General features: G+C 49.7%; 1 protein-coding gene across 4 annotated transcripts in view; it reads right to left on the reverse strand.

Moving 5' to 3' along the window:
* The window catches only part of CTNNBIP1 (catenin beta interacting protein 1), a 53,277-nt gene that overhangs the window by 17,614 nt on the left and 10,798 nt on the right, over window positions 1–24,865 (reverse strand). Inside the window, exons 2-5 of one of the 4 annotated variants that reach the window (XM_079916770.1) lie at window positions 20,510–20,680; window positions 12,367–12,451; window positions 1,115–1,233; window positions 464–554 (exon numbers count right to left, since the gene is read on the reverse strand). In XM_079916770.1, coding sequence (XP_079772896.1) covers window positions 464–554; window positions 1,115–1,210 — 187 coding nt within the window. In that variant the 5' untranslated portion in view covers window positions 1,211–1,233; window positions 12,367–12,451; window positions 20,510–20,680. Of the gene's footprint in view, window positions 1–463; window positions 555–1,114; window positions 1,234–12,366; window positions 12,452–12,964; window positions 13,142–20,509; window positions 20,764–24,865 lie in introns of those variants that run through there. The other 3 variants (XM_079916769.1, XM_079916771.1, XM_079916768.1) reach the window with 3 other exon arrangements.

The raw sequence follows: 24,865 nt of genomic DNA on the forward strand, positions 1-24,865 counted from the left end.
CAGCAGCCACTGTGCAGCCCGCACCTAGAGCAGGCCCCTGCACACAAGGGTGGTTTCCTTGTCCCTGAACAGGGTACTCGGGGGCGGGGGGCAGGGGCAGGCAAAGGCTGAAGAAATGCAACCACCAGAGCCTCTGCAGCTATGGGGCCCCCAGACACCTCCATTTCTTCCTCTTCCTCCCCCAGGCCTAGAAAGGGATCCCCCCATTACCTGATTGGGTCCTTGGCTCCCAGCTGGGGAAGGAGAAGGGACCGGCCTGGAGGCTCTGGAGGCTCTGCAGGCTCCACGTCTAGACGCTGCCGCCAGCTGGGGCTCAGCTCTGTGGGTGAGGGAGCTGCCGCCCCGAAATCTCTCTCTCGTGGACCACCCATCTGGAAGGGCTGGAGCTACGCTTTCTAAAGGAACCACAACTTGCTGTCGCTGGCCACGCGGGCCCTCGACTCTCCCTGGTCAATGCACTCACCCTGGTCGATGGGGTGCTGGGGCAGCTGGCTGAGCTGGCTGCTGGCCACCCCCGCGTAGGTGCGCAGGAACTCCTCCTCGCTGGCCGTCAGCTGCAGGGGCGAGAGGGCTGGGTGAAGGGTGGCCCGCACCCGCTCCCTGGGCCTCTGTTGTTGCGAACTGACCTTCTAGTTCCAGGGTGAGCACCCTCTCCTCTCTGCTCCCACCCCTAAAACTTGGTCCATGGGGCCCACAGGCCTTGGCACCGGGATCAGATCGGGGACGGGGATTCCAGCATAGGGCAGGCCCTGCTTGGGGAGCCCCTCCCTCTCCTGTTGAGAAGGGCCACTGCACATCTGCTGCCCTCTCGGTGGCTGTCCTGCCCGCCGGTCACCACCGGAAGAGAAGACTCCCGGTAGAGGGGAGGAAAGGAAGGTCAGGGCCTTTAGGACCCTCACCCACTTGGCCCAAACATGGCACAGGGAGTGCCATGCCGAACTGGACATGCTGGTGCCTGTGCCCGGGAGCCTGAATTAGCCACAGCCAAGCCAGAGGCCTGGCATCCCCATCCCCAGACCACAGCTGCTACAGAAGGTGGTCACAGCCCCTCTGCCCGCCGGCATCAGGCACCCTCCCTGGGAGACCTGCTGCTCGACGCCCCGAAGGCACTCACGTTGGAGCCCATCTTCCTCAGCATGAGCAGCACTCGGACCTTCTGCTGAATGTACATCTCCTCCGGACTCTTCCCGGGGGCCCCCTCGCGGTTCATGCCCTGGCCAGCTCTGGGGACTCCTGCAGAGCGAGGAGAAGCATGGGGTGGGGCGGTGTCAGGACGAGACATACCCGCATACCGGCACAAGTTGTCAGGCCGCCCATGTTGCATCAGGGGCTCGTTTCTGAGAGCCCAGAGCAGGTGGCGAGCTGCCCGTTCCTCCCTCACGCCTGCTGGCCCGACAGCCAGACTGAGCAGGGATCTCCCCGGAGCAGGCACTGGTGGCCAGCCCCCTCTGTGTGTGGAGCTGTCAGGCCCAGGTGGCTGAGCTGACCCAGACTTCTTGCCAGCTCTACCTTCCAGCCACCCCTCAGCAAGGCTCCTGCTAAGAGCCCAGGAGATGTGCTGCATGAAACCCAAAGTGTCCCCGTCTTTCAAAGCCAGCAACTTCCATGAGGAGCAAAGTGACATGATCAGAGGCAGCCGGCTGGGGCCTGTAGCTGGAGAAGCCATGGGATCAGTACCCAGCCCCCAAACACCAAGACAGCTCCCTCTGCAAAAGTCCCTGACGAGTTCAAGAGGCTGCCTCCTGGGCTGGGCTCCAAGGAGTCCCTCGATGGGGACGGCGAGCCCGGGGCTGCGGGCACACACACCTGCCCGGGCTCGCTGCCGCCACCCTCACAAGCCCACCCACCTGTCACAGGGTGGCTCCTGCACGCGGCAGCTGCGTCCAGGTGCAGCAGGGACCCGACCTGCAGAAAGGTCCCAGGAGAGAAGTCCCAGGGTTTCCTCCCTCCAGGAGGAGCTGGGGGGGAGGAAGCCGGGCGTGGAGGGGTTTGGGTTACACACTTGTAACTCCTGGATGAGTCAGAAATAACGCAGCAGCTGGTGGGGGAGGAGCCCTGGCAGCCCTGGTGCCAAGGAGCTGCGCTCGGAGGACCAAGGGAGCCGGGCTTGCGGGCCAAGGACACTCCTCACACCATCCATCCCTCAGGGGCCAGCAAGCCTTGGACCAGCAGGCTCTCCCAGGTGAAGGGCAGACTCAGAAAGGCGCCAGAGCCCTGGGCAGCAGCCTCCCTGGAGGCTCCTGTCAACCGCTCAGTCCCCAGAAGCTAACAGGGGCTCCGGCCCTAAAAGCCTGCACAATAGGGCAAAATGCGTATTGCGTAGCAATGCAGCTGTGCACTCAATGCAGTGCCGTCTACTTACAGGGCCTTCCTTTCCACCACCAAAGCCCAGGCTCCCTCTTCTACTGTCTGCTATCCTGTCACCTCCTCCTGGTTCAGAAAAGGGTCTAATTAACACTGGTAACCAGGAAGGAGGGGTGAGCTGCCTGCAGAATGACCTCTGGTGAGAGGCAGCCAGCCACCCCCTGGGGCCAGGTGCACGAGCGCAGCGGACAGCCCTCAGTTCCCAGCACAGCTGAGTGGGGAGGCTCGGTTCTGGGGGATCACTCCTCCTCCTGTCCACCCCTTCTCACTTCCTTCCACTCCACCACCCAGCGCAAGTAGCCGGAATGATTTTTTATTTTTTTAATTTTTATTTATTTATTTTTTTTTATAAGTTGTGTGCTCTTTTTTAATTTTTTTATTTTATTTTATTTATTTTTTTATACAGCAGGTTCTTATTAGTCATCAATTTTATACACATCAGTATATACCTGTCCATCCCAACCACCCAATTCAGCACACCACCATCCCCACCCCGCTGTGGCTTTCCCCCCTTGGGGGGAAAAGTTTGTTCTCTACATCTGTGTCTCAACTTCTGCCCTGTAAACCGGTTCATCTGTACCATTTTTCTAGGTTCCACATACATGCGTTAGTATACGATATTTGTTTTTCTCTTTCTGACTTACTTCACTCTGTATGACAGTCTCTAGATCCATCCACGTCTCAACAAATGACTCAATTCCGTTCCTTTTTATGGCTGAGTAATATTCCATTGTATATATGTACCACAACTTCTTTTTTTTTTTTTTTTTTTTGCAGTATGCAGGCCTCTCACTGTTGTGGCCTCTCCTGTTGCGGAGCACAGGCTCCGGACGTGCAGGCTCAGCGGCCATGGCTCACGGTCCTAGCTGCTCCACGGCATGTGGTATCTTCCCGGACCGGGGCACAAACCCATGTCCCCTGCATCGGCAGGCAGACTCTCAACCACTGCGCCACCATGGAAGCCCACCACAACTTCTTTATCCATTCGTCTGTGGATGGGCATTTAGGTTGCTTCCATGACCTAGCTATTGTAAATAGTGCTGCAGTGAACATTGGGGTGCATGTGTCTTTTTGAATTATGGTTTTCTCTGGGTATATGCCCAGTAGTGGGATTGCTGGATCATATGGTAATTCTATTTTACTTTTTTAAGGAAACTCCATACTGTTCTCCATAGTGGCTGTATCAATTTACATTCCCACCAACAGTGAAAGAGGGTTCCCTTTTCTCCACACCCTCTCCAGCATTTGTTGTTTGTAGATTTTCTGATGATGCCCATTCTGACTAGTGTGAGGTGATACCTCACTGTAGTTTTGATTTGCATTTCTCTAATAATTAGTGATGTTGAGCATCCTGTCATGTGCCTCTTGCCCATCTGTATGTCTTCTTTGGAGAAATGTCTATTTAGGTCTTCTGCCCATTTTTGGATTGGGTTGTTTCTTTAATATTGAGCTGCATTAGCTGTTTATATATTTTGGAGATTAATCCTTTGTCCGTTGATTCGTTTGCAAATATTTTCTCCCATTCTGAGGGTTGTTTTTTCATCTTGTTTATGGTTTCCTTTGCTGTGCAAAAGCTTTGAAGTTTCGTTAGGTCCCATGTGTTTATCTTTGTTTTTATTTCCATTACTCTAGGAGGTGGATCAAAAAAGATCTTGCTGTGATTTATGTCAAAGAGTGTTCTGCTTATGTTTTCCTCTAAGAGTTTTATAGTGTCTGGTCTTACATTTAGGTCGCGAACCCATTTTGAGTTCATTTTTGTGTATGGGTTAGGGAGTGTTCTAATTTCATTCTTTTACATGTACCTGTCCAGTTTTCCCAGCACCACTTATTGAAGTGACTGTCTTTTCTCCATTGTATATATATCCTTGCCTCCTTTGTCATAGATTAGTTGACCATAGGTGCATGGGTTTATCTCTGGGCTTTCTATCTTGTTCCATTGATCTATATTTCTGTTTTTGTGCCAGTACCATATTGTCTTGATTACTGTAGCTTTGTAGTATAGTCTGAAGTCAGGGAGTCTGATTCCTCCAGCTCCATTTTTTTCCCTCAAGACTGCTTTGGCTATTCGGGGTCTTTTGTGTCTCCATTCAAATTTGAAGATTTTTTGTTCTAGTTCTGTAAAAAATGCCATTGGTAGTTTGATAGGGATTGCACTGAATCTGTAGATTGCTTTGGGTAGTAGAGTCATTTTCACAATACTGATTCTTCCAATCCAAGAACATGGTATATCTCTCCATCTGTTGGTATCATCTTTAATTTATTTCATCAGTGTCTTATAGTTTTCTGCATACAGGTCTTTTGTCTTCCTAGGTAGGTTTATTCCTAGGTATTTTATTCTTTTTGTTGCAATGGTAAATGGAAGTGTTTCCTTAATTTCTCTTTCAGATTTTTCATCATTAGTGCATAGGAATGCAAGAGATTTCTGTGCATTAATTTTGTATCCTGCAACTTTACCAAATTCATTGATTAGCTCTAGTAGTTTTCTGGTGGCATTTTAAGGATTCTCTATGTATAGTATCATGTCATCTGCAAACAGTGACAGTTTTATTTCTTCTTTTCCAATTTGTATTCCTTTTATTTCTTTTTCTTCTCTGATTGCCACGGCTAGGACTTCCAAAACTATGTTGAATAAGAGTGGTGAGAGTGGCATCATTGTCTTGTTCCTGATCTTAGAGGAAATGCTTTCAGTTTTTCACCATTGAGAACGATGTTTGCTCTGGGTTTGTCATATATGGCCTTTATTATGTTGAGGTAGGTTCCCTCTATGCCTACTTTCTGGAGAGTTTTTATCATAAACGGGTGTTGAATTTTGTCAAAAGCTTTTTCTGCATCTATTGAAATGATCATATGGTTTTTGCTTTTTCAATTTGTTAATATGGTGTATCACATTGATTGATTTGCATATATTGAAGAATCCTTGCATCCCTGGGATAAATCCCACTTGATCATGGTGTATGATCCTTTTAATGTGTTGTTGGATTCTGTTTGCTAGTATTTTGTTGAGGATTTTTGCATCTATATTCATCAGTGATACTGGTCTGTAATTTTCTTTTTTTGTAGTATCTTTGTCTGGTTTTGGTAACAGGGTAATGGTGGCCTCATAGAATGAGTTTGGGAGTGTTCCATCCTCTGCAATTTTTTGGAAGAGTTTGAGAAGGATGGGTGTTAGCTCTTCTCTAAATGTTTTACAGAATTCACCTGTGAAGCCATCTGGTCATGGCTTTGTTTGTTGGAAGATTTTTAATCACAGTTTGTTGGAAGATTTTTAATCACAGTTTCAATTTCATTACTTGTGATTGGTCTGTTCATATTTCTGTTTCTTCCTGGTTCAGTCTTGAACGGTTATACCTTTCTAAGAATTTTTCCATTTCTTCCAGGTTGTCCAATTTATTGGCATAGAGTTGCCTGTAGTAGTCTCTTAGGATGCTTTGTATTTCTGCGGTGTCTGTTGTAACTTCTCCTTTTTCATTTCTAATTTTATTGATTTGAGTCCTCTCCCTCTTTTTCTTTTTTATAAATTTATTTTATTTATTTATTTTTGGCTATGTTGGGTCTTCGTTGCTGCACGCAGGCTTTCTCTAGTTGTGGCGAGTGGGGGCTACTCTTTGTTGTGGTGTGTGGGCTTCTCATTGCAGTGGCTTCTCTCATTGCGGAGCACGGGCTCTAGGTGCCTGGGCTTCAGTAGTTGTGGCACGCAGGCTCAGTATTTGTGGCTCGTGGGCTCTAGAGCGCAGACTCAGTAGTTGTGGTGCACGGGCTTAGTTGCTCCGCGGCATGTGGGATCTTCCCAGACCAGGGCACGGACCTGCATCCCCTGCACTGGCAAGCGGATTCTTAACCACTGCGCTACCAGGGAAGCCCCCTCTTTCTCTTGATGAGTCTGGCTAATGGTTTGTCAATTTTGTTTATCTTCTCAAAGAACCAGCTTTTAGTTTTATTGATCTTTGCTATTGTTTTCTTTGTTTCTATTTCATTTATTTCTGCTCTGATCTTTATGATTTCTTTCCTTCTGCTAACTTTGGGTTTTGTTTGTTCTTCTTTCTCTAGTTCCTTTAGGTGTAAGGTTAGATTGTTTATTTGAGAGTTTTCTTGTTTCTTGAGGTAGGCTTGTATAGCTATAAACTTCCCTTTTAGAACTGCTTTTGCTGCATCCCATCGGTTTTGGATCGTCATGTTTTCATTTTCATTTGTCTCTAGGTATTTTTTAATTTCCTCTTTGATTTCTTCAGTGATCTCTTGGTTATTTAGTAATGTATTGTTTAGCCTCCATGTGTTTGTGATTTTTACATTTTTTCCCCCTGTAATTCATGTCTAATCTCATAGCATTGTGGTCAGAAAAGATGCTTGATATGATTTCAATTTTCTTAAATTTACTGAGGCTTGATTTGTGACCCAAGATGTGATCTATCCTGGAGAATGTTCCGTGCGCACTTGAGAAGTGTAATCTGCTGTTTTTGGACGGAATGTCCTATAAATATCAATTAAATCTATCTGGTCTATTGTGTCATTTAAAGCTTCTGTTTCCTTGTTTATTTTCATTTTGGATGATCTGTCTATTGGTGTAAGTGAGGTGTTAAAATCCCCACTATTATTGTGTTACTGTTGATTTTCTCTTTTATAGCTGTTAGCACTTGCCTTATGTATCGAGGTGCTCCTATGTTGGGTGCATATATATTTATAATTGTTATATCTTCTTCTTGGATTGATCCCTTGATCATTATGTAGTGTCCTTCCTTGTCTCTTGTAAGCTTCTTTATTTTAAAGTCTATTTTATCTGATATAAGTATTGCTACTCGAGCTTTCTTTTGATTTCTATTTGCATGGAATATCTTTTTCCATCCCCTCACTTCCAGTCTGTATGTGTCCCTAGGTCTGAAGTGCGTCTCTGGTAGGCAGCATATATATGAGTCTTGTGGGTTTTTTTTTTTTTTTTTTGCGGTACGCGGGCCTCTCACTGCTGTGGCCTCTCTTGCTGCGGAGCACAGGCTCTGGATGCGCAGTCTCAGCGGCCATGGCTCACGGGCCCAGCCGCTCCATGGCATGTGGGATCCTCCCGGACCGGGACACGAACCCGCGTCCCCTGCATCGGCAGGCAGACCCCCAACAACTGCGCCACCAGGGAAGCCCTGGGTCTTGTTTTTGTATCCATTCAGCGAGTCTGATTTGCTCCTTGTCTTTTGGTTGGAGCATTTAATCCATTCACGTTTAAGGTAATTATCGATATGTATGTTCCTATGACCATTGTCTTAATTGTTTTGGGTTTGTTTTTGTAGGTCCTTTTCTTCTCTTGTGTTTCCCACTTAGAGAAGTTCCTGTAGCATTTGTTGTAGAGCCGGTTTGGTGGTGCTGAATTCTTTTAGCTTTTGCTTGTCTGTAAAGCTTTTGATTTCTCCATCGAAACTGAATGAGATCCTTGCCAGGTACAGTAATCTTGGTTGTAGGTTCTTCCCTTTCATCACTTTAAGTATATCATGGCACTCCCTTCTGGCTTGTAGAGTTTCTGCTGAGAAGTCAGCTGTTAACCTTATGGGAGTTCCCTTGTATGTTATTTGTCGTTTTTCTCTTGCTGCTTTCAATAATTTTTCTTTGTTTTTAATTTTTGCCAATTTGATTACTATGTGTCTCGGCATGTTTCTCCTTGGGTTTATCCTGTATGGGACTCGTTGCACTTCCTGGACTTGGGTGGCTATTTCCTTTCCCATGTTAGGGAAGTTTTTGACTATAATCTCTTGAAATATTTTCTCTGGTCCTTTCTCTCTCTCTTCTCCTTCTGGGACCCCTATAATGTGAATGTTGTTGCGTTTAATTTGTCCCAGAGGTCTCTTAGGCTGTCTTCATTTCTTTTCATTCTTTTTTTTTTTTTTTGTGGTACGCGGGCCTCTCACTGTTGTGGCCTCTCCCGTTGCGGAGCACAGGCTTCAAACGCACAGGCTCAGCGGCCACGGCTCACGGGCCCAGCCGCTCTGTGGCATGTGGGATCCTCCCGGACCAGGGCACGAACCCGTGTCCATTGCATCGGCAGGCGGACTCTCAACCACTGCGCCACCAGGGAAGCCCTCTTTTCATTCTTTTTTCTTTATTCTGTTCCGCAGCAGTGAATTCTAGCATTCTGTCTTCCAGGTCACTTACCCGTTCTTCTGCTATTGATTCCTTCTAGTGTAGTTTTCTTTTCAGTTATTGTATTGGTCATTTCTGTTTGTTTCTTCTTTAATTCTTCTAGGTCTTTGTTAAACATTTCTTGCATCTTCTCGATCTTTGCCTCCATTCTTTTTCCGAGGTCCTGGATCATCTTCACTATCATTATTCTGAATTCTTTTTCTGGAAGGTTGCCTATCTCCACTTCATTCAGTTGTTTTTCCTGGGGTTTTATCTTGTTCCTTCATCTGGTACATAGCCCTCTGCCTTTTCATCTTGTCTGCCTTTCTGTGAATGTGGTTTTTGTTCCACACTCTGCAGGATTGTAGTTCTTCTTGCTTCTGCCGTCTGCCCTCTGGTGGATGAGGCTACCTAACTGGAATGATCTTTTTAAAAGCCAGAATGGATGACATTTCTCCCCACTCCAACCTACCCCAGGATACGCTTCACGCCCTTGCCAGGACCCCACATGGCCGGCTCTGCCTCTCGCTCCCACTCCTCCCCTCTGTCTCGCTGGCCCCCAGTTTGTTTCTAGGACCTGCCAAGAAGCTCCTCCCCAGCAGCCTTTGCACTGGGGTCCCCAGGCTGGAACTGGCTTCTTTTCCGCTCGCTTAGATGCCTTCCTGGGGAGCCTTTCCTGACTGCATGACCGCGGTAGGTCGTGCGCCCCACCCAGGCCCTCTTGGGCACGTGGTCCCATCACATCCCAGTTTCTTCTTCTTTTGTTTCTTTTTTTAGGCCACACCATGCGGCATGCAGATTTTAGTTCCCCGACCAGGGACTGAACCCGTGCCCCCTGCATTGGGAGCATGGAATCTTAACCACTGGACCACCAGGGAAGTCCCTTGTCCGCTTCATAGAGCACCTGCCGGGGTGCTCACTCACTGTCTTCCTGCACCTGCTGGAGGGCCGGGGCCGTGGCTGCTTCGCTTGCCCCGTCTTCCTTCAGCCCTGGCCCAGTTGGCTGAAGAGAGAACCCAGACAGCCTGTGGGGTCTGGGCTTCCACCCCCTACCATCTCCACATCACTTACGGTCAAATACAAGTCCCTAATCCAGTCTCCATAACCAAATTTAGCTTTTCCAAAGACTCTCATTCCTGAGTATTTTGTGTGCCTTGGGCTGTCGTGTTCTCTGAGGTCATCTGAAATGCTCCATGAAGACTTCAAATTGGGAATTAGGGCTTCCAGGGGTAAAAGTCTTCTGAGTCTGTCCTGTGTCCAAGGGCTAATGGTCAGTTGGCCCTCTCCTTGTGGAAGTCAAGGGATTGGCCACTAGGTGTCGCCACACACAAAAGAACCAGAGCCCCAGGGCCACACCCACCCGCTCCCCTACCTCCGTGCTACTGCCCCCTCACCCCCCACCCCCTCGGCCCCCAACACAAGCCCCCCAACGGCCCTTCTGGTTCAAGGCTTCATAGTGGTCCTACGGTCACAAACCACCCCCAGTCCTGGGTCCCAGAGCAAGCTCTATCCCCCCATTTAGGGGCCAGCTCTACCCAGGCAAGGATATGTCTCTGGTTTTGCTGTGCGTCCCAGGACCTCGGGACGCTGGCTTCACAGAGATTGAGAGCCCCTTCCTCACTGTCCTTTCCTGACCAGCCAAGCTTCCTCCAACAGAGGTATGAGGGCTCAGCACCCACAGGAGTGTGTGTGGGTGCCCGTCTCAATCATTTTACACGGGGTCTATTTCACAGAACTTTGCTCCTCCCAACAATCCTACGCTTGGCGTCACGTACGGACCGGTTCTGTTCCACTGTAGCTCCACTATCCCCGGGGACCCACCACGCTCACACTGTGATTACCAGGGGGCCTCACACACCCAGCCGTGGGCCTGGGGTGTCGCTGGTGCCTGAATGGGTCTTTGGGGCCAGGTCGCTCCCTGTTCACACTTCCCTGGCAGAGACCAGTTCTTAAACTGTTACTGCTTGCCTTGGGAGGACTCCTGCCCTTCCTAAAACTGCTGGTCTTCTAGGATTCTTCGAGCTCTAGTTTGAGCTGACTCCACCCTGCTGCCTGACAGAGAGAACACCCAGGAATGGGTCAGGGCCGCTGGCAGCGTGAACACGTGTTCCTGCCCTCCACACTCCAATCCTGATGGACGAGAACATTGGGACCTGTTTACATAATTCCGTCCGAAACAGAAGCTGCATCAAGGGTGCCAATGTGAAGGAAATAACTGAAGAGAATCAATCACAATCAACCCAAACAACAACGACCTTTCAGTCGCTGGTAATGCTGCAAGTGTATTACAGTGTGTTTGAGTTTGGTGCCTATCCAAGCGAACATGTGGTTAAGTTTTCATCACAGTTTTGACACACATCAGATTAACTTCACTTGAGAATTCTTATTCTTCCCTGTAGGGATCAAGAACTGGTCTCCACTAAAATGTGTTTAAATTACCTAAGTCCAAACTGCAAAGAATTTGGATACAATAATTATTCATTCAGTCCTCAGCTGTGAGAGCTGAAGGTAAGGTAACGCTGCTTCTCACATATGGTCTCCTGGCGACCCCACAAACACACCACCGCCTAAGATGGTGGAGCTTCCATCCTAAATCCTAAGAAAATCCCTCAGTGTTAACTGCCCAAGTCAGAGACAGACCTGCTCCCTCTCTTAAGATATAACATTCTGGAAGCTAAACAGGGAAAGGCATACATGAGCCAAAACATAGAAAATGGAAAGAAACAGGCAACTATCAACTATGCAAACGAAAGGCAAGGGGAGAGGCTTGTGGCTAAGTGGATGCTGTGTCACAGATATCCACGGCTTACGCGAAAGTGGGCGTGATTCCAGAAAATCACACCTGATTGGGACAAATGCACTTCAGAGCAACTGCGTTCCATACATTCACTGCAGACACACAGATGCATTCACCCCCACACACACACCTTCTACACACTTCTGTTGGTTCTGAGCCTGCATCTCTGTTGAAGGAAGGTTGGTAGGTAAAAGACAGTCAGGAAGGGGTTCCCAACCACTGGGAAGGGTACTTACAAAGTGACAAATGTGGCTCGTGGCCTGGGAGGCCGCACCACATTTTCTGGGAGGCATCGAGGTGGTCCGTAAGATACCACGTTCCTGCCCAGAGATTAGAGGGACCTAATCTCTATGCACATGAGCTCCAGCTTGGAAACAGCTGATCTCACTTTGGAAGAATTGGGAGGTAGAGCAGGAAAGACTCAGAGAGCAGGACATGCAGAAGTCAGACCCATTCTGATAAACGACTTTGAAAGCTGGCCTCCCTTTGACAGGCGGGGGATGGGGGGGGGGGTGGGGGGGGTGGCGCCCAAATACAAACACAGCCACCTGCACTCCTTTTTATTTATAAACTTAAAGCTAATGCTGTTTAACACCCACACTTATGTAAATTGGAATATACGTTTATACCCAGGGTGGTCTACCACCTGCTTGTAAATGCTGCCTGACCTCAGGCTTGGCCAGACAACAGGGGGCACCTATAGGTACACAAGCCACCTCTCCCCCATGGGTCCCAGCACTTGACTTTTGTCCATTTAAAAAAAAAAGTGATATATTTTAGATGTTCATGTTTTAAAATGTACATTTTCATCTGTACAATGTTTACATTGCATGAAAATACAGTGCCATATAACTGTTTGACTCACAGAGCTTATATAAAATATTAATTCAGACCTTACACATCTTAACAGCCTAAAAGACATCAGCAGAACCACAAGGCTCACGGTTAAGAACCCACACAGCTGAAGCAATGAGCATTATCAGGGACGATGAAGAAAGGACATGAGATGTGCCAGCTTCACGGTCAGCCCTAGAGCCAGTACCCGAGGCCGTCTCCTCAACGCCGTTCTATGGCCACTCTACCAGACGTCCTTCCCCTGGGGTCCTTACCTGCTTCTGGAAATCACCTTCAGGAAAACAGGTGCTCAACTGTGACGGGCAGGTTGTGGCCGGGGAGAAGGAGGAAGGTGCAGCCCTGTGGAAACACAGAACCCAGGTCACAGGAGGAGCCAGGAGGAGCCACGGCCGGTGCTGTGGGATATAGGCGGATGGCGGGAAGCTTGTGGCCAAGGGCCCGGCACGGTCTAGAAATATCTGTATGTCTGGCCAGCCCAGAAACTTGCACCAGCACCCTGGGCTAAGGTGCTGGCTGCAGCTATGCACTGTCATTTCCTGCCAAAGCAGGTCACTGCACACCCTCCTCCCCTTGGGTTAGTCACCGAGGCTGACTGGGAGATGTCGAGGACCAGAGTGAATCACTTCCGGGCAGCTGATGGGCAAGTCCTGCACCTGCCCGAGAAGGCATCCCACCCACCAAACAACACGACAAGCCAGGCACAGCTACCTCGGCGCTCCGCCCACTTTGTGCTCAGACTTGCATGGTGTTTGTGTGCCTGGGGAACACACACACACACACACACACACACACACAGATTCAGATAATTTAAAACCTCCTAGTCTGGCCACAGGTGTGCTTGCCCCAACACACCTCTTCTAGGAATCAGAGAACATTCTCTTCTCTTCTTTGGCCTTCCACACACACCCTCATCGTCTGGGTCCTCTGCAGGCTGACCGGGCAGGAGGGAGGCTGCTAATGGTGGGTGGAGGTGCAGGCGGGGGGGCCGGAGTCTCGCCTGCCCGTGGCAGCCCGGCCACCCCTCCACTGCGGCGTGTGGGCCTCAGAGCACTTGGTTTAAAGGTGGACTCCTGGCTCTCAGCCCTGAGGTGAGGACAGATGTCTTTGGATAATTGAGAAACCTATTCTAGGGGACCAAGGGGAGCTCTGCAACCCATCTGTCTTCAGCAATCTCTGCTACTCACCCACCCAAGAGGCTGAGGAAAACGTGCTTCCCAGAGGAAGTGAGATTCAGAAGCCTCCCCTACAGGGAGACGCTGCTCTGACCCTGGGTCTCTGGTCTGCAGAGCCCTTAGACCAGTGATGGCCCTGGGATGGAAGAGCAGTCACCCGCCACTGCCACCCCCGCCACCCTCAGCCTACCCTACGGGAAAGACATTTACAACGATTAATTGCTCTTTTATTCCTCTAGACATCAAAGCACTGAAATACCAAGGATCCCTGGGTAAACTTCTACCCAAGTCCCCACATTCCTTCAAAAAGAGATGAAAAGAGACAACCTTCTCCCACTTCTGAGGGGCTTTAATTTTCCAACTATCCCAACAGCCAATTAGCCTCCTACTGTCTACAGGGCTCGGACTGTCCAAGAAACAGAGAGGAATCTTGGTTTCATGACTTGAAGGAGAGGGCGCCTATGGGATGTGGTGGCTCCTGATGGGACCATCTGGGGACTCACACCAGCTGTTCCATTTGCCACCCGATGATCAGGTCAATATTCCCAATTTACAGAGGAGGAAACCGAGGACCAAAGCACCTGGGGCCCCAGAGCCGGTGGAGACAGTGAGCACGCTTCCGGAGCTGGACTCTGTTTCCCGTTCTACTCTGTCGATGGTCAGCTGTGCAACCTGAGGTCAGTCACTGCCCTCTGAGCCCTCCAGTTTGCCACTGGTCAAAAGGAAATCAGGACCTCTACCGTGTCCTCCCTCGGAGGATGCAAGGAGATGAGGGCTGGCTTCATGAGTATGAGGCCTGGGCACCAGCACAGGTCCGAGCACTCATAAGGGCCCTACTCTTGGTTTAATGCTCTCCTGTTGCCGTCTTACAACTCTGAATAACTCGTTTAACAAGGGGTCCTGCATCGGGTGCCACCAACTATCTAGCCAGTCCAGAATGAGGGAAAGGATGTCAAGTGCTCTCAACTGCCAAGGGGACCGTAACCTGACGTAGACATGACATGGACTCAGGAAAGATTTACTAGAATAAAACCTCTCTAGGTGAACACAGCCCTGTGTCAGGCTCAGGAAGCAGGAGATACAAAGGTGGGGCTGTGACACTAAGCCTGCCTTCCAGGAGCTTCCAGAATGGCTGAGGAAACCACACTGCACAAGGCAAATGGAAAACAACACAAATAATATGTAACAATGAACCAAAAAGATAGGTCAGGTTAAAAACACAAACACTTCCAAGAGTGCCAACTGCACGTAACGTGCCGTGCCCAGCACCTCCCCGAGCAGCTCAGAGGTGAGAGGAAAAAACCCAGGGCCTCGACCCAGTGTAGTTAAGTGGCAGAGTAAGGGGATGTGCAAAGCTCTGTGGCAACACAGAGGAAGGGGAGGGACCAGCTCCTAGCAGAAGACCCTGAAACTGGGTCTTGAAGGATGAATAAAAGGAGTTTGCTGGTAGAGAAGATGGGGAAGCGCGCTGCAGGCAGAGGGAACAGACATTCTTTGAACAAACAATTACCGAGCATCTGTTTATTATATGCCAGGCCCTGTGCTGGGCATTGAGGATACACAGGCGAGCATGCTTGTGATAATGACTCCCAGTGAGCAGGGGAGACAGGCTTGAATCAAGTCACACCCTGGTAAACAGAGCCTCAGATGGTGATAAATGATGGGGGTCAGGGGTCGGGGGTGGTAAGTGCAAGGTGCCCTAGGACGCGCAGCTGGGAGTCTGACCTCGCCCTGGGGGCAGGCACCCTTGGAGGTGACTTCTGAGCTGTTACTCAGGTCAGGAGGAGCTGGGTTGGGGGACACACACACACGTAAAGGTCCTCAAACAGGAAGAGACTGGGCCTTTGGGAAAACTGGAGGAAGAAGGTGTAGCTGAGGCCAGGGAGGCAGGTGAGGGGGCTCAAGGTACTAGACCACATGGGTCTCGGGGGGGGTGAGGAGAGGTTCAAGCGGGAGAGTCGGGTAAAGCCTGAGACCCCTGTGGCTGTGGCGTGAGGGCTGCAGTGTGAGGAGAGATGGAGAGAAGCTGGAGGGCAGGTCCCTGCTGGGCCAGGTGAGGGCCGGGCTTGGGCTGCGGGGTGACGGAGAAGGGACGGTGAGGGTGGGAGGGCTTGGGACACTTCGGCAGGTGGAACTGCGGGACAGGAGCAGTGTCGGAGCCTGGACTGCACTGCGGCTGCGGGAGGGGGTGTGGGTGTGACGTGCCAGCTGCCGGTCTGCTGGTGACGGCCCTGAGGACAGGCCAACAGCTGGGGCTGGGCTCCCAGGGCCACGGAGAAGCCCCTGGGTGGAAACAGAGCAGGCTCGTCCTTCAGATGAAGTCGGTATCACCGTGCACATCCACAAAGCGTTCTGGAGACGGAGTCAGAACGTGGTGACTGACCAGATCCGGGAAACGTCTGGGGCACTTCTAGGAGACGCTGTGCTGGATGGGGCGGGGGGCTGGGGGGGCACTTTGGGAAGAAGGAGCGACATGGGTGATGGCGAAGAACTGACATCCTGGCATGTCACGTACCAGCCGTGTGGCCTTGGGGAACGCATTCATCCATGCAATCAACAGACGTTCCGAGCACTTACTGGGACTGGGATACAGCAGTGCAAAAACAGGCCAAAGTCCCTATGTACATTCTAGGGAGAAGGGAGAACAGACAAAATGAAATAAACGAGAAGTAATCAGTGGGTAAATAACCTAGTAAGGAGGAAGGAGATAGGTACTCTGATAAAAAACCGGGCTGGCTGAGAGGAAAAAGAGGTGTCAGTGGTCAGGTGAGCAGGTGAGCCAGGGGAAGCCTGGGGGAGCTGGACTGGGGCCCTGGGCACAGGGCCTGGGAGGGACACCAGTGAGGGGAGGAGGGGGAGGGGAGCAGATCAAAGGAAGGATAAGGGTGGGGGTGGTGAGGAACACGACCTCCTTCCATGTTCCACGTGCTGCCCGGAATGCTTGGTTTCTCAACCTCAGCACTAGTGACATTCTGGACTGGATACTTCTCTGTTGCGGTGACTGTGCCACCCATGGGAGGTTATTTAGCAGCCTCCCTGGGCTCTACCAGCCAAAGGCACCTCCCCCTTGGTTGTGACAACCAAGCATGTCTCCAGACTTTGCCACGTGCTCCCTGGGGGGTAAAGTCCCCCCCAGGTGAGAACACTGCTTTAAAGAAACAGCTGACATACATTCTGGCTCGCTGTTGGCCGCGCGCTGTTCTGAACCCTCCATGTATATGAATCATTCAGTCTTTGCAACAAGCATCCCTATAAGGTTTTACAAATGAGGGCACTAGTCTATGCTCACCCAGCTAGCCCGTCCTAGTCCGTTCTGGGGCAGGATTCGAACCCAGAACGTCCAGGCTCCCCGCCATGGTACACTGCTCTCCAGTAAACAAGTAAGTGGACAGAAACGCGCTCAGCAGAGGAAGGCAGCCCTGAGCCTCATCTGCAGCCCGGGCTGAGAGTCCCACTTGGGGTGGCACCTCAGGTTCCCCAGCGACATCAAAGCTGGGGCACCAGAGAGAACTTCCACAAGCTCCACTCTCAGTAATTAAACCGCAACCTCCCGGACTCTAGGGCCTCGTGAGCAACCACCTTAATAAATAAATTCCACATTTTGGCCTCCTCCATCCAGACCCAGGCTCGGCGTTCTTGAACCGCACTCCACCAGCAGGAGCAAAACAGGTGTAATGACAGCAGAGCCGCTCAGGACGCAGCACCATTCTTAGGTGATGAGCTTGGGATAAGGAATTTGTCCTGAGGTCACCAACCCAAATTCCAGCCTGCCCCAAAGCTCCTTCCTGCTCTGTGAAGCCAGGTGAAGTTGCAGAACAACAGTGATAATTACTGTGGTTGCGAGAGCATTCCTAAGGGCCAGGCACAATGTCAGGCCTGTTCAGCACATGGGGTCCTCACGACAAGCCTGCAAGGCAGGAATTATTCTCATTTTATAGATGAGACAACCAACGCTCAGAGAAGATAAGTAACCTGCTCAAGGCCATGGAGCTAACAGGTGACAAGCCTGGATTTGAAAATCCACGCTTTCTCTCCATCCTATCAGCCCCATCCAGTTCAGAAGCTGATAGAAACATTAGCCATTTTATTTTATTTTATTTTATTTTTTTGGCCACACCCCATGGCATGTGGGATCTTAGTTCCCCAACCAGGGATCAAACCTGTGCCCCCTGCATTGGAAGCACAGAGTCCTAACCACTGGACTGCCAGGGAAGTCCCATTAGCCATTTTAACTGAAATTGAAATGAAAACCCACTTTACAGGGAAAAGACAAGTCAGAACCCAAAATAACTGCTAATCAGAACATGAAATAAGGCAGTATAAGAACTAAATACAGGGAATGGTTCTTGATGGAATCCAGGGAGGGGAGAGGTGAGGGAGTCATAGGCTGCTATTGGGCAACTGGAGAAAATTTAATAGGGAGTATTTATTAGATATTAGTAGTGTATCAATGTTACATGTGTTGAATGTGATGAATATATTGTGGATACATTGGAAAATATCCTGGTTCTTGAGAGATACAGGCTGAGTATTTAAGGGTGAAATGTCTCAATGCTTGCAACTTACTCTGAAATGGTTCTGGAAAAAAAGTGTGTGTGTGAGTGTGTGTGTATATGTATGCATGTGTGTGAGTATATGTGCGAGCATGTATATGTGAGTGTGTATGTATATATCAGTGTGTATGTGTGAGTGTTGTATGTATATGTGTGTATGTGTATATATGTGTGTGTTTGTATTAGTGCGCATGTGTATATGTGTGTATGTGTATATGTGTGTGAGCGTGTATGTGTATATGTATGTGTTATTGTGTATGTGTGTATGTGTGTTTATGCATGTGAGTGTGTATGTGTGTGTGTGCTTGTGTTAGTGTGTGTTTATGTGTATGTGTGTATATGTGTATGTGTATATGTGTATGTTTATGTGTGTGTACATGTGTACGTGTATATGTGTGTGTTTGTGTTAGTATGTGTATATGCGTATGTGTTTATGTGTGTATGTGTACATGTGTGTGAGCGTGTATGTGTATATGCATGTGTTTGTGTTAGTGTGTATACGTGTATGAGTGTGCTTGTGTGTGTGTATGTGTGTGAATGTGTTTACGTGTATATGTGTATATGTGCGTGTTTGTGTCTGTGTATATGCGTTTGTTAGTGTGTACGTGTGTGAGTGTTTATGTGTATGTGTGTGAGCGTGTATGTGTATATGCATGTGTTAGTGTGTGTGTGTGTGTGTGTATGTGTGAGTGTGAGTATGAACAGAGACAGTACGTGCGCAAATACGGCAAAGGTTAACACTGGTGAATCCAGGTAAAGGGCACAGGTGTGTTCACTGCACTATTCCAAGTTTTCTGTAGATTTGAAATCAAAATTAAAGGTCAAGAAAACACTAAAAAGCCCCTGGGAAGTGGGGTCGCAGCAGGAGAGGCTTCAGTTGCTCTGGAGGCCCCAGGGCGGCCCTCATCTGCGGGGGAGCAGCTGGGAAGCCCAGACACCAATAGGCCCTCCTCCCCGGCCGCAGGTCTGCTGCACAGGAGATTCCGGAACTCTTAACACCCACCCTCCCAACACCTCCTACCTCAGAGCTGCCACCTGCCCCTTCACAGCAACAGGGCACTTTCTCTTCCAGGTGTGAGCCGCTCTGATGAAGGCCCTTTGGTGAACTTCTCGAAGCATTACAATCAAATCCACATGACATCATTCAAAGCCGCCCAACATCCAGAGCGCAGCCACCCTGCCTGGCTGCCCAGACAACAGGGGGAAAGGCATCAACACAGAAAACCAGCCAGCCTGGGGAGGGGGCTTCGGGGTGCACCTTCCTTCCCGTGGCCTGACTCCCCTCGGAGAGAGCCTGCCAGCCACTCTTGCACATAGAGCGTCACACAAACCAGAGGACATGGGGGCAGGCACAAACCCGCACGCTAGACAGGAAGGGGCTCCCTCCACTGCACCCTCGGGCAGGGGCGGGCAGGCAGCCCCTGGCCATCCACCACGGTCCCTGCTTGGCGCTGGTTCTCAGATGGGGGCACTTGGCAATGTCTGGAGAAAGGAGGATTTTTGATTGTCACAACTGGGAGGATGCTCCTGGGAAGAACCACCTACAGTGCACAGGACGCGCCCCGTCCCCCCAGCCCCACGCCCATAGTGCCGAGGATGAGAAGCCCTGCCAGGTGGCCACCTTCATTACCACTTGCACCAGGCTCATTCAGCACCTCCGGCCTTCACATCTGCTGTACCCTCAGCCTAGAATGTTCCTCCCTATTTACTGTTCACTGTTCAATCGTTACCTTTTTGAAGCCTGTGTTTGCACACTCACCCAAACTTCCTCTACTCAAAGCACTGCACAAGCACTGCACCTGGGTGTCTGTGCCTCTATTTCCACCTCCAAACTGGAAGCTCTCTGAGGGCAGGCCACAGGGTGGTTTAAGTCCTTCGTGGGCCCAGGCAGCCTTATTCTCACAGACATATTAAAATGGACCCAGGGACCTCCCTGGCGGTCCAGTGGTTAAGACTCCGTGCTGCCAATGCAGGGGGCCCAGGTGCGGTCCCTGGTCAGGGAACTACATCCCGCGTGCCACAACTAAAGATCCTGCATGTCGCAACTAAGACCCGGTGCAGCCAAATAAATAAATGGACCCATATCTCTCATTAAATAGAATTCTCATATAACTCCTATGAGTAGAGGGAGCAGATACTTTTTCTTTTCAGGTCTCCAGTATTTTTGTGGACCCTCGAAAAGCTTGAAGACCGTAGGCTCTGTGCTGAGGAATCTGGTGGGTTCCTGCTGCTGTCAGTCACATCTGGAGTCCCATGCACAGTTAAGTGAATGAACAGATTTCAGATTCACCTGGGAACCACGAAGGAAGCCCCCAGCCTCAGAATGTCCTCACCTCAGAGAACCTAAGACATCAAGGAACTGAAGGAGCCTCCATGTACAGACTATAAATGTTGATGTAACTGGATTGGTAAAAGGCGTCTGTTTAAAACTTCTGGGGACTTCCCTGGTGGTCCACTGGTTAAGACTCTGCGCTTCCACTGCAGCGGGCCCGGGTTCGATCCCGGGTCAGGGAACTAAGATCCCGCATGCGGCACGGCCAATAATAATAATAATAAAAGCAAAAACTTCTGGTTAAAAAAAATTCTATCCTGTGATTTTGGCCTGATTGGTAGAAAAGGTTACCCAGAGCTCACTGTCTCTTCAAGTCCTTTTTACAGCTAAGCGAGAGTACCTGGCAGGCCTGCTCTGACAGCCTCCGCGGTTCAGCCAGCACAATGCAAACAGGAAGGGAACACGGAGCCGGGGGGAAGTTTCCTCGGCTGCACTGAGACACTCAGATCCCCGGCGAAGTCCTTAAGCTCTGTAGTTCTTACCGAGGGACGTGCAGGTGGCGGTTGTATCCCTGCACAGTAGGGGGACAAGGACAGAAGGAAAGAAAGGCATCTTCTGACCTAATTTAAAAAGAGATTCTTTTTTCCTTCCCAGAGAACAGCTGGAGCCCTGGAACCTGGCCAAGCCGGAGCCTGAGACCTGAAATCAGGAACCAGCGCGCCTACAAAATCCGGCTCCGGATTTTCCTCTGATTCAGTCTGACCTTTGGCCTCCTGCAGGTTCCAAGGGGGTGGGTAATGCAGACTCCAGAGCCCTTGTCTCTTTATGAGTGGATGTAAGGGCAGGCACTCCCAGCTTGAGCGGGTGCAAGCGCCGCCTCCCACTCCTAGGCAGGCTCTCTCGAGCTGGACGGCCTTCACCGCGGGCTGAGCGGCACCTGGCAGTGTCAAAAGCTCACCTGTGCAGGCTGGTGGCAGAAGGACACCTTTTCTCTCCTGTGACCTAGATCAACATCTGAGATGCCCCCAGCGTGCTGACAACCCACCACCACCACCCCCCAAAGGGAAAACTCAATCTGCATTGCTGGTCAGCCTTCTTAGGGATCAGGCTGAAGTCAAATTGGGGCCGGAAGGACCAGTTCCAAGCCTAATAATCCCAGGGAAGGAGCCTGGCCAGGTTTCACAGACCTTGGGTCACCTCCAGAGAAAGAGGCCAGAATGGAAATTTTAACCCACGGAAGCTCCATCAACCCCACCGCCCACAGCTAGGCCAACTCTTGCAGGGTCACCATTTAAAACGTTAATTAAATTGGGAAATTTAAAAGTTGTTGTTTTTTGGTGGCGGGGCTGTTTTTTTTTTTTAAAGAGGAAGGGGAAAAACTGACACAGTGCTGTTTATTTATCAGGAGCTACATAAGGTCCCTTCACTCAGAGCCAGATGGGCTCGTTCACACCAGCCTCCTGCCGAAGGGGACAAGCCTTGTTCTCAGGGGCAGGCCCAGATAAGGCGGCCCAGGTCTTCCGATGCCTGCCAGCAGGTGGGCTGCTCAAGGACCACTGCCCTCTCCAGCTCTGCCCCCACTATCCCTCCATCCCTTCCCTCCATTGAAGTCTTCAAATAAATAAGTTTCCCGGACCAGGCTCACTGTATCCCCTCAGAATGGGGCCAGAACGGCCTCCAGCTTCCTGTTGCGAGAATTAGGTCCTGAAACCAATTGGGCTGCTCGCAGGGCAAGGGCTCAGTCTCGCCGGGGTGGCCTCCAGAGCCAGCCCACTCCTCACTGCCCAGCTCTGGGGATGGCTGTCCTCAGGACCCAGCTGAGAGGCCCCAGGCCTGGCTTCCTGGGTGAAGCTTCTCATAAACCCTTAAGAACATAAGTTTTAGGATTACTGCCTCCTCTTTCCTATAGGCTTTCAGCGTACAGGTACGTGTTAATTTGCATAAAAATAAAGCTATGTTTGTTTACCTCGAACACATATCCATACTATTGCAATACACTGCAAGCACTCATTACACCCTCATGTCACATAAGCCACACTGTTTGTTTGTTTGGATAACTGCTTCTGCTCCGTGACACAGGCCGTGACCTTCCCTCTCCTTTCCCTCCAGCCACCTCAGAACAAAAAATAATCCAAGGAAGAAGGAAACCTCCCCCTAAGAGGCTGCTGAACACTCAGTTTCCTTCCTCCCTAAATGTTTAACAAGCTAATAATCAAAATAAAAAAGATTTTAAACAGAGGCAACTTCAGAATCTACATGTGTTCATTCCATTAACTTGCTGGGGAAGTAGCATGAAGATGAGAACTTCTGATGGGTCACAAAACTCATCCAGTCTGGAGACAATGACGCTGGAGGCTGGAGGGGAAGGGAGGGATGATCAGGGAAAATGCACAGGCTCTGAGGAGACGGGAAAACACAGCGCCCCAAACAGCAGGATTCCACCCACAGTCACCTGCTCAGGGCCAGGGCCACCGTGGAAGAGCTCAGGAGAGTGGACAGAAGTGGATGGGAGGCCTTAGGGGCTGTGTGAAAGCTCTAAGAAAGAAACTACCCCCAATCCCAGGGGGCTGCACACGAACACCCAGACCAGTGTAGGGGAGGAAAACTTTTCCCTTCTTCCCTTTAAGGTCTTTGGTTGGTCTAATAATTAAATTGACAGGAGACATTAACAAGAGAAAAACAAATTTAATTTCGTACATATGGGAGCCCCAAAGACATGTGGCTTGAAGAAGTGACCAGAGCAGGCATCTTTTATATCTTTTAGACAAAGAAACGATAAATTTGTGAAGAATTGACAAGACAAAGAAGCTTGGGCTTGGGGTAGTAAATTAGTGAGGAAGTAACAAGGTTTGTTTATACAGCCTTCTCAGCCTTGAATCCCCTGTCTCTGGTGATAAGGATGCCTTCTACCCCCTGGTACAGGGAAGGTACCTTTCACATGGGAGATTTATTTCCTGCTTTCAGGGGGATAAAGGAGGGTCAGAGGGCCCTTCTTGCACTGGCTGTTTCTCAGGAAACTATAATTCAAAATAATCAATATGCCAAAGTGGTATATTTTGGGATGGCATATTCTGCTCCCCACCCACTCAGCACGCCCAGATAATCCAGTTCAGAAGCCAAAGCCCCATCATCCATTTGTAATGACATCCTCCACCCCGAAAGCCATGGAACCATTAGTCACCAAGTCACAGAGAGGGAGAAGAAGCTCCCAGCAAAACTGGCCTGCGAGCGCTCCCCTGGCAAAAAGACTCCTGGTTTTAAAGGCCAGCTATTCACCTCAGACTGTCAAATTTCATAAAATGAAACCCAGGACCTTTCACAAGCCCATATCCACAAAATGCAAGCAAAATCTGACCTCCTGCAAAAACTCTCAGTTGAGAGGAAAAAGCTTATATGGAGGTTCGGGAGAGAGAGAGGTTAGTTACACTACACATTAGTTTGATGGTATTCCTGAGGATTAAGACTTTAAGTCTCAGAGAACTAAACTTCCTTGCAAATTTACCTGGAGCACATGACACAATGTTAAAACAAAAACAGAAAATATAGGCACCAACGCACTGGTTCTTACCTGCTTCTAGAAAAGTCATGTAAGTCTGCCAGAAAGATACTCAGTCATAAGACTTCCAAGTCCCAAATAGAATAACTCACCCAAAAAAGAAGTTCCAGGACTTCCCTGGTGGCACAGTGGTTAAGAATCCGCCTGCCAATGCAGGGGACACGGGTTCGATCCGGTCCGGAAGATCCCACATACTGCGGAGCAACTAAGCCCATGCGCCACAACTACTGAGCCTGCACTCTAGAGCCCACGAGCCACAACTACTGAGCCCATGTGCCACAACTACTGAAGCCTGGGCACCTAGAGCCCATGCTCCGCAGCAAGAGAAGCCACCGCAATGAGAAGCCTGTGCACTGCAACAAAGAGTAGCCCCCGCTCACCACAACTAGAGAAAACTCGTGCACAGCAACGAAGACCCAATGCAGCCAAAAAAAAAAAAAAAAAAGAATTTTTTTAACAAGTTGCTGAGCACTTAAATTTTCTGTCTTTTATTATTGTTTTTGAATATTTTTTAACATTTATTTTATTTATTTATTTTTGGCTGTGCTGGGTCTTTGTTGCTGCGCATGGGCTTTCTCCAGTTGTGGTGAGTGGGGACTACTCTTCGTTGTGGTGCGCAGGCTTCTCATTCTGGTGACTTCTCTTGCTGCGGAGCATGGGCTTCAGTAGTTGCGGCATGCAGGCTCAGTAGTTGTGGTGCACGGGCTTAGTTGTTCCACGGCATGTGGGATCTTCCTGGACCAGGGCTCGAACCCACGTCCCCTGCATTGGCAGGCAGATTCTTAACCACTGTGCCACCAAGGAAGCCAAATTATTATTTTTTTTTTTTTTGGCTGCAGGAGCTCAGTTCCCCGACCAGGGATTGAACCTGGGCCACAGCAGTGAAAGTGCCGAATCTTTTTTTTTTTTTTTAATTTATTTATTTGGCAGCTCCAGGTCTTAGTTGTGGCACGTGGGATCTTTAGTTGCGGCATGCATGCAGGATCTTAGTTCTCTGACCAGGAATCGACTCAGGCTCCCTGCATTGGGAGCATGGAGTCTTAGCCACTGAACCGCCAGGGAAGTCCCGAAAGTGCCGAATCTTAACCACTAGAGCACCAGGGAACTCCCTCTCTTTCATTGCTATTAAGAAGCAGTATTTTCCTACATGTATCTTTTTTTTTTTTTTTTTTTTTTTTTTTTTGCGGTACACAGGCCTCT

The sequence above is a fragment of the Stenella coeruleoalba genome (genome assembly GCF_951394435.1).
Source record: "Stenella coeruleoalba genome assembly, chromosome: 1".
Lineage (NCBI taxonomy): Eukaryota > Metazoa > Chordata > Mammalia > Artiodactyla > Delphinidae > Stenella > Stenella coeruleoalba.